At 37.5% G+C, this 10415-nt stretch overlaps 1 protein-coding gene across 1 annotated transcript; it reads left to right on the plus strand.

The window, feature by feature from the left end:
- Positions 1-8139: 8139 nt before the first annotated feature.
- Positions 8140-9009, plus strand: LOC123467366 (nuclear pore complex protein Nup98-Nup96-like). Its single transcript, XM_045167315.1, has 2 exons — positions 8140-8589; positions 8646-9009. The coding sequence occupies exons 1-2, from the start codon at positions 8391-8393 to the stop codon at positions 9005-9007; spliced, it is 561 nt and encodes a 186-aa protein (XP_045023250.1). The 5' UTR covers positions 8140-8390; the 3' UTR covers positions 9008-9009.
- Positions 9010-10415: the final 1406 nt, after the last annotated feature.

Genomic DNA, 10415 nt, shown 5'->3' on the forward strand with positions numbered 1-10415 from the left:
ATCGTTGACCTGTCAAACAAAATCATGCAAAACAAACCGTCAGAAGAAACAAACCAAGACATGTCCATTAAAATAAACATAAAAGAATTGAGCCGTTTGATTTAATCCGGAATGGATTATGAGGATGCTTCTAAAGCAGCTGATTGTATTGTGCAACACGTTCTAACGAATACTAAACGTTGCATTAATTCCTCTCAGAAAACGAAGTATAATGGACAGCCTGTTTTTACAACTAGCTCTCAGCCTTCCTATCTTACCTCAACCCCTTTACATATACAACCACTTGCGTTCAGTGGACAAAGTGTAAAAATCCCAAGCATGTACAATAAGCAAAGTAATAACGAACCAACTCCAAAGTATTCAGTTACCAGCTCAATTCCTAAAATGAATCCCTTAGTAATGTGTCCGTCAAAAGTAAACAGTATAGGAAACACCAACAATTTTATTTCTAACGCCATCGATAAAAATAAAAAGTTACAACAAAGCCAAGCAATGACGTAATTTAGTAACGTCGGAATTTACGTGGACCGTGATCGCTCCGGTTGCTTTGATGACTGGCTTGCACATCTAGAATCAGTATTGGTTTTAGGCGATTTTGAGGAGTCAAGAAAAATTATCTTACTACGCTCCAAATGGTATGGTGAAGCGGTTGATGCGTTTGATAACTTTAAACTGGAAAACCCAATTAGCGCACAAATTTACGACAGAGTAAAGAAGCGTTTAATTAAACTTTTTCACTCTACAGAGACTAGGTCTAAACAAAGTGTTGAATTTCATTATATGCAACGGCAACCCGAAGAGAATATTAGATGTTATGCAAATCGTATACGGAAGGCCTTCCACCTAGCGTATCCTATAAAATCCACGATAGATAAAACAAAAGCTTTTTCCAGAGAACAAATCATGATGGACAGTTTTCTGGAAGGGTTGGCTTTCGACGTCCAGACCAGACTAAAGTATAAAGAATTCAAACTTTTGAAAAACTCATAGAAAAAGCTGAAATGACGGCCATGGCAGTAGAAGAAGCCCAAGTTAGATCCAGACTAAATGCTTTTCAGGCAAAATACGTCGAACCTAATAGAAAATTGAATAAACAACAATTGAAAAACCAGGTGGAATTAAACACTCACCAAAAACATTTAGAAGAAAACATGGAGAAAATGCAAAGGCAATTATCTACCAAAAGAAACGTGAGTTTTTCACAGCGCTCACCACAGTCAAACCCTCCAATCAATAAAACAGGGGATTTATATTTTTGTGATTTTCACAACGATTGGGGCTATCACTCAATAGGCAATTGTAAAGCAGGGGAGAGTCAAGCTAATGATAAATGTTTTCGTTGTAAAGAAATCGGTCACCGAGCAAACTTTTGCCCCCAGATAAAAAATTTGAAACCCAGTCCTCCAGAGGGCTATGACGGAAATGGGAAAAAACTCACTTCGTTTGAAGAAAGGGGAAACTAAAAACTACCGATGTAAGCTTGGGTCCCCTCGGTGGAACTAAGAAAAAGCCCCGACATCATATAAATAGTTTAGCAGTAAACTAACACACAAGACAAGGTCCTATTCGTCAAAGAGCATATCGCACGTCTCCAAAACAAAAAGAGACAGCTAAAAATATAATCGAGGAACTGATGCAAAATAAAATAATTCGTTATCAATGTCCTCGTGGGCAGCCCCGATAGTATTAGTAAGTAAGAAAACAGGGGATGTTTTCCTTTACCTCGAATTGACGACGTTTTAGATTTAGTGGTGGGACAGAGGTATTTTTACACGTTAGATCTTGCCTCCGGATATTGGCAAATTGAGCTCGAGGAGGAATCTAAAGAAAAAACAGCCTTCATAGTCGATGACAATTTGTACGAATGGAATCGTTTGGCGTATGGTTTAACCAACGCCCCGGGAACGTTTCAAAGACTTATTAATTCAGTTTTACGAAGAGTTATTGGAAAGATTTGTCTCGTTTATCTTGACGACATAAAAAAATTTTCAAGAACAATTGAAGAGCATTTTACCAATTTAAAGACTGTTTTTTCCCTCTTAGAAAACGCGCACCTAAAAATGAAATTGTCAAAATGTGAATTTTTAGCACAATCTGTTTCCTATCTTGGACACGTAATCACGGCTGAAGGAATAAAACCAGACCTTGCTAAAATTGAAACCTTTGTGAATTACAAAAGACTTGGTACAGTAAAAGAATTACAATCTTTTTTGGGACTAACCAGTTACTACAGACGATTTGTAAAAAATGTCTCTACCGTCGCCCACCCCTTGTTATCACAGGCTAAAGGAAAACCTACTGATAGTGTAACTTGGAAAACAGATGAAATTGCAGCTTTTGAGTACTTGCGACAATGTTTAATATCAGAACCTATCTTGATATACCCGGATTTTTCAAAGGAATTTCTGATTTACACGGACGCAAGTAACTATGGCTTAGAGCCGTCCTTTCTCAGATGGAAGACGGAAAGGACCAACCTATAGCCTATGCAACCAGACATCTCAATAAAGGGGAAATCAAGTATTCGACAATAGAAAAAGAGGCCGCAGCAGTAGTGTTCGGGATAAAACGTTTCCGACATTACTTACAAGATCAACCTTTTGTTATTGTAAGCGATCACAGGCCTCTTCAATGGTTGCAGACTTTTATATACGAAACAGGGTGACTAGGTAGATGGGCGATTTTGTTATCTAATATGAAGTTCAGTGTTCAGTACCGACCAGGTCGAGTACACGAGAATGCTGATTTTCTTTCAAGAATACCGATTAATATAATATCTGTCATTCCTGCAGACAACAACGTAACGTGTCAAGAACAGCAGAAAGACTCTCTGTGCAAGGCGATCGTTACGTTTTCGGAACACAATGAACCTTGGAAAAAAGAAGATGGCCCGATTCCTTCTTGGGTTAATGAAATAGATTATTTCTTTGTTGAAGATGGTCTTTTATGTAAACACTACGAACCTAGGTCAGCGAAAAGAAGAAACTTTGAACAGTGTCAAGTTGTTGTTCAAATTTCTTTTAGAAAGCAACTTTTACAAGAATACCATGATTTTCCATTGTCAGGGCATATGGCAACTAGGCGAACATTCTTTCGTCTAAGGGACAAATATTATTGGCCTACCATGTTACGGGATGTTAAGGAAATTTGCACTTCTTGTGAACCTAGTGAACTGGGACGTCGAGCGCATAGTGTGAAAGCCTATCTCAACCCGTTAAACCTGGCTACAAGACCTTTTGAAGTATTGGGTTTAGATTTTCTAGCTCCAGTCAAACCTCATCCACTTCAAGGAAACAATTACATATTAGTAATCACGGATTACTTTTCTAAATGGATAGAAGTCATTCCTCTTACCAACTGTACCACCCTCAGTACTAGTAAAGCCTTAGTAGAAGGAATTATTTTACATCATGGTCCCCAAAGCAATAATTACAGGTTGAGGCAGTAATTTTACTTCTGAATTATTTTCTGCGCTTTGTAAAGCTTTAAACATTAAACGCCTGAAAACAACTGCGTATCACCCTCAGACTAATGAGCAAACAGAAAGATTCAACAAAACTGTTGTTGAAATGATAAGGATATATTTGGAGATTGGATTCGAGCTGAGGGGCGGAGGATATTTTAGGCCCCGTTGTTTTCGCTTATAATAATTCTGTCCACTCGTCAACACTTGAAACTCCATATTTTCTAAATCATGATCGTGATCCAGTCATGGCGATTGATCAATTCCTCCGTCCTCTTCCCCCAGTAATAGTTACTCCCTCAGACTATAAAAGTCAAATGATGAAACGCTTACACGAAGCCTTTTAGCTTGTCAAAATCAATCTTTCCCAAGCTCGTGAACAAAAAAAAGCCCAGTACGATAAACGCGTATAAGAGCAAAAATTTAACGTAGGAGATAAAGTTTTACTGGATATGCGAACGCCCTTGGCGGGAATTAGTAAAAAACTTATTCTACGTTTTATAGGCCCTTTTCGAATTTTGAAAGTAAGCAACAACAGTACTGTGGAAATACAACAAGACGTAGGAAAACAAACTCAGCTTGCACATGTGAATCGAATAAAATCCCTATTTGAGTCAATGATATGGAAAGACGAACCAGGTGTCGACTTTTTAGATGTAAGAATTGAGAAACAGGCAAAAAATTCGTACAAGAAACCGCAGATGAACTCAAAGCTTTCCCTCTACCCCTAGAAACAAACCTTCAATCTGAGTTAGAACAAATTTCTTGTGAAACTCCTACTCAAAATTTGATGCGACCCCCACCCACAATTCCTCCTACTCCAAATTTAATGATTAGTTCACCAACAATTTCGTAACCTCACAACCCGATTCCAGAGACGTCAACCTTACCCATACAACCAGAGCGTCGCCTCGGTTTACGTCATCGGAATCTTTTAAAACCAGTTGTCAAATTCTAATTTTATTACTGTCATTTTTTTTTGTAAATCACGTTTGAATCACTTAAACTATCTTTAAGCCGTGTTTAAATTCCAATTATTGCGTATTAACGGATTTCTTTAACTTTTAGTAATCGTTGAACAATATCACTTAAAGCAATCTGCTAGAAAAGATTAAAAAAACGAATAAAATAAAATAAAATAATATAAAATGAATGAAATAAAGATAAAAAAATTAAAAACTTTGTATTAGTAATCTTAGTAATTCATAAAATTGATCCCTAAAATTGATTTTGAAATTACTTTTCTCATAGATTATGTCTTCTACCTCTCCTCATCATACCGTTTTTCTGTCGTCTCCACGCTCTTAACATCCCTATTTGCAATTATACGGCTTCTTAGCCAAAAGGGTTCCTAAAATTCACTAGCGATGACTGTGATTATCAAATAAGCCCCCTTCCCGCTATTCCAGTACGTTATGATGTCTATTCTACTCTTCCCCTAATCACCCGTTTTGTTGACCATTCGTGTACCATGTGGCTGGAAAAGAAAAACATCTATACTGACTTCTGGGGTTGTCAAACTCCAAGTCAATCAAGGGTGCCAAAAGGAGCCAATGCACGTGAATGTGAAAAAATGCGAGATTCCTGATTATGCCATTGCTAAAGCATGGACTACTTAGAAACAATAAGTGGTCGTTCGAACGTATTCAAAATGTGCAGAGTAGCTGGCTTCAAGTCACAGCTGATCAGCTGATCAACTGTCGATTAGAAAAAGTTACTTTAGAAACTGAGTGCGCTAACTGTACGATAAGCTCAACCATTGGCGATATACCGGGAGGGATCAACGGATCCGTTTCTCACAACCTAGTGACCATTGTCTGGAAAGAATCGTTAAGATAAGTTCAACAGTGCAAACTAAGGCTTGTGGAAACAGGTATCGCTCAACGTTACCTGACTAACAAAAGTGAAATAGAAAGAATTCGTGACGTCGAACAACAACTTTACTTTGTTTACAATACAACTAACCTGAAATATTGTAATTCATCAGAAAAAAACTATAAACAAGTAATCGGAATGGAAAAAGTCATCTTACGTTTACATTCTTTAACTGACACCAATGCTCATCCGAGTAAACCACTGGAAGAAGACATCGAAAATATTGCTGACATTATCCGGGCTGAAATCAGTGAAGTGGCACATTCTCAAAACGCACGAGACCCAACTATCGATGAAATAAATGGAGTGGCTCGAGAAATTCGAGCTCTACAATGTGAAAATCGGGTGCTGGCACACAAAATTGCTATCGCCACCGCACAACACAGTGGATGGCTTGCTGCCAATTACCTTAATTTACCCACATGTAGCAAATTGATCATCACTGAAATCACAAGCTGTGGTCCTCAACCCAAACTCGGCGACTACACTTTAGACACTGAAGGATAGGAACTGACGCCTTACAACCCCTGTTACTGGCATAAAAATTTCGTCAACATCAACGGCCGAGCACATTTCTACAAAAACAGTTCTTAGCATCCAATTGTCCCCGGTGTAATAATCCAAGGACATAGTTTGATCAACACTTTTCCGTACGAAATTGATAAGCTACTCGCACTAAGTTTACACCCCGCACTAACCCCCTACCCGATGAGCACTGCAGCTTCAATCGCCAAGATAATTGCTGCTGCTAAAGAAGAACATAGCATCGACCTTGGAAATCCTTTTCACATGAGCACTCTTCTTTCCTCACTCCAAAAAGAAAAGAACGTTTCCCTGTCGTCTAAGATTTTTAGTTGGTCAAGTAGCATTTGTAGTCTTCTAGGGATGAGATTAATTGGATTCGTTTTCTTTCATTTTTGTGGAGTAGGGGTCCTTATTGCAAGATACATACCTTGTTGTTCTTTTCTAAGTACTTGTAACCCTTTCACTTGCTTCACCAAAACATCTGATAATGATATAGAAGTAGGCTACCCCGCGTTATTAAACCCCCCAAATCTATCCCCACCCATTACTATTGTAAACTTACCCACCTCTAATCAACAACCCACCCCGTAATTTGTTGTCCTATCAGCCCCTTTTCTACAAGGAGAGCCTCCACGGAACAAATTCCATTGGGACGCACTAAGACAAGCGCATCGAGAAGCAGCTGTTTTGTTGAGTTAATTAACGTGGTTTTCTTTGTTTTGTTTTGACTTACTTTCTATTCCGTTCCAAATTTGACTTTGATTGATTGCGAGACGCAATCTTTTGGAACCTGATAGCTATGTAAAGAACCAAAACAATTTATTATTTATTCTTTTCCTTATTTTTCACTCCCCTTTATTCTTACGTAACATTAATTTTTATACGCCCCTCTTTTCTATGTAATTTTTTCCTTAGACGCCTTACAGACTGACTTAACCTTCAAACGTTCAAACTTGATTTTCTTGTAGTTCGACCTTCATGAAACCCGTATAAAAACTTTTTGTTCTATAGAAAATAGTCTAGACACCGTTCACAATTCATTTCCTTTTAGAGTTGTTCCCCAATTTTTTGTGCTACTGAAAATATACTTCACAAGAAAAGACAATGAAAAATTAAGTTAAAATATTAATAGCTTACAATAGTATATATATAATACTACATATAGTACTATATGTAGTACTGTATAGTAGTACTGTACTTATATGTATGTATAACCTACGCCTAAGACAGGGTTCTATGCTCAGTTCTATGCACAATATTACATACAATATGTATTGCTATTTGGTGTTTCCTGAATTAGTGAGCAAGGCGACGGTGGCGATTCAAGCGGGTACCCAAGCGTCTTCCCGATCGTCTCCAGCTCCATCGACGAGCTCCCGCCATGTCACCGAACAAACAAATTATTCATCGGCTGAAGAAAGTAGCGACGAGGAAGAGGAAGACGAGGAAGAGGAAGACGAGGAAGAGGAAGACGAGGATGAGGAGGAGGAGGAGGACGAGGACGGTTTTCATGCTCGAAAGGTAAGTTCGCAGTAGTCCTATTATTTGTCTATTGTAACCAAGAGAAAATCGTTGTAGGACGCGTTTCCAATAAAGAAGGAAAACCTGAAAAACATGAGTACCAGGGATGAGCGCAAGTTTGTCCTTAATCTGATTTGGACGCTGTATTCACCGCAGTACCTCCGTCTTCACAAGAACTGTGGCACAAAGCTACACACGGGGCGACCTTAAAATTCCTATTCCGCGTGAGCAGTATGTTAAAATACAAGGTATGAATTTTTTTAATATTGTTTAAGAGTTGCATTTTAATCATATTTATCTGCTTAGATGCCATTTTCTCTATGCTAAAGGTGAAATTGAAAAAACATCGTTTGCCACCGAAACTGGAAAGTGCTATCTCACAGAAATTCAACCAGGTGCGTCCGACTGCAGCCGGCAAACGTAAGTTGCGCCAATATTAGAAAAGGCATAATATAATATATAAATAAATTTATAATATAGGGGAGACCGGGGTTGGGTGGGACAGGGGCTACGTGGGACAGTACCCTTTTTTGTATGTTCAATGTATTAAATAAATTTAATTTTTTTACAATGTACAAAGAATAGTGTGACAGACTTCTCCACAAAATTTTCATTAAATATAATTTATAGTTTGAGCGTTGACGTAAAAATAGAGTTTTGGGAAAAAGCCGAAACTTTTTACTTTCTTTTAAAGTTAAAAAACACTTTAAATTACTTAAAGCTAATTAAAAAGAAAATATAACATTCGAATGGCCTGTCTTTTTACTATCTAAAGTAAAAAAAAAAAGTATTTACCGGCTCTATTTTAGCTGTAGTAAATATAAATGTAAAGGTACTTCATGAGGGGTTGATGTGGACAACGGAAATGGTGTTGTATGGGACAATTTTGACCATCCCAGTGGGAGTGGCCTAACTAATAATCGATAATTCCCTCTTACCGGCTGGTTCACATCGATTTACCAGTGCTTTCAAATGTGAAACGTAAACAACGTGACTGCTAAGTAAGATGTCTCGTCACCCTGTCGGAATAGTTTTACGTCGTTGTGGATATTCAGTAATACCGAGTTTGGAAGAACTTGCAAAGCAAGGATTGGATCAAAATGGAGATTGTATTGTTACTTCATTTACTATTATTCGTCAAGGGTATGGTAAAAATTTTTTCGAAGGCCCTTTGGATGTTGCTCATTTGAATCTGGATGACATTGGTATGCGACTTAATAATTAATTTCAAGTAACTATTTTAACATCTTAATTTATATAGTATCAATTGGTTGCAAGATGGTGGCTGTATACCCAGACGTATCCATGAAACCAAGTGAAGGAGAGGGGCTCAATCGCAGAGCTGAAATCACTTTATACAGTTTATGGCCTTTAGATAAGTCCACTGGAAATTACATCACTTATCCCCAATACCACCGCAATAGATCAACTCTTCCTGGTTTTGAAAATAGACTTGCACGTGATTTACACAATATTCAAGCAACATTCATTTCCTATTCACCAGAAAAAGGAGCGTTGCGTTTCCAAGTGAACAATTTCTCCCAATATGCAATGGATGGTTGTTTGTATGTGAATACGATTGGAATCAATTTGAGCTGTCAATTACAACTTGGACATAACTAGTATCCTTGCAATTACATGGATTTGCTTGAAAAAAACACAGACACAACAACAAATTGTGACATAGCTATTATTACTCCGTTTTTTTTATAGTAGGCCTATCGATAAAAGAAACAGACATTTTATTCTTCTGTTATCTGTATTTGTGAAAAGCTTCAAAATTCAATTTTAGAAGAGAAAATCATTTTTTCACTTCTTTTAGTTTAAGGAATTTATATTTTAGCAACAATTAATTATCACGAGATTATTTGTTTACATTATCATTTGGAAATAGGAAACACTTCTTGTTTTAAACTAAAGACTGGATTGACGCACATAATTTAAATTATCACGAGATTTCTTTTTCCATTATCATTGAAAATTAGGAAATAGCCTACTTGTTTGTTTTAAACTCAAGATAGCATTGACCCATTTTTCACGAATTTTCACGAGATTAATTTGACTGCAAATAGATTGTTCACGAGAATATCAGAATTAAACAAATTCAGTAATAAGTTTTCGATTGACTTTACGAGTTGAAGGTGCACGTTGCGCGACAACAATGTTACTGCCAGTTTTTGGAATGTAGTCGAGTAAGTCGATGTCACGTCTATTGGTCTTTGTAGTGACCTGTTGATTTGATGCAGAATTCAGATTTGAAGAGTTAGGGTTTGACAGTTCTAGACTTTTTGTTTTCTTGGAATTATTCTTCTGAACATTTCCGATTTTTCTTAAAGCCACCCTATTTCCTTTTTCCATTTTTTCCTTGTAGGTTTCTTTGATCCGAATAATTTCAGGCGTACTTGTTAGTACACGTGAAGACCCACGGTTCTTGAATCTTGATACTCTTGGTCCTGTTTGCGGGACTTGTGGGTGAGGAATAACGTCCGCTGGTGTCACATTTCTTCCAGTCATATGCTGAAAGTTATCAAGGCTCACATGTCGACAACCCTTTTCATTTGTAGTAGTTGAAATAGGAGTTACACTGACCACTTTACCGCAAGATGAAACTGTCAACATGTAATTAGTAGTTGTTCCACATCCACATTCCACACAATGACTTGCTCCTTGACTAGATGGAGTTAAATTCGTATTTGCATTTTGCAGTGGCAGGTGAATTGGAAGCAAAAACTATCAATTAAAATTGATACTTTAGTGAATGCAGCGCTAGGTACTAATACCTGATAAAGTAGTATTTAGATGGCTGACAACTGCATTACAAAACTGCTCTTGAGCGTTTGTTTTTTGACAGACCGGATCTATTTCTACTTGATCCACTGGAACAACAAAAAAAAAACTCCAACAGTGAATAACGTGTTCTTTAACTTAATACAATTATTTCGTACCTGCAGGTAAATCTGTGACTTCTGAAGGAGCAAACATATGTTCTGGAATCGCATGCCTATTAAAAGGATAAATGCCACATGCTGCA

This window comes from Daphnia magna, unplaced genomic scaffold (genome assembly GCF_020631705.1).
Source record: "Daphnia magna isolate NIES unplaced genomic scaffold, ASM2063170v1.1 Dm_contigs179, whole genome shotgun sequence".
Lineage (NCBI taxonomy): Eukaryota > Metazoa > Arthropoda > Branchiopoda > Diplostraca > Daphniidae > Daphnia > Daphnia magna.

What these genes read in the sequence shown, in the direction of transcription:
- LOC123467366 (XM_045167315.1), top strand. Translation starts at nt 8,391, where the DNA reads ATGTCTCGTCACCCTGTCGGAATAGTTTTACGTCGTTGTGGATATTCA. An exon ending in TTTGAATCTGGATGACATTG is followed by an intron (nt 8,590 to 8,645) that starts GTATGCGACTTA and finishes TAATTTATATAG; the next exon opens with TATCAATTGGTTGCAAGATG.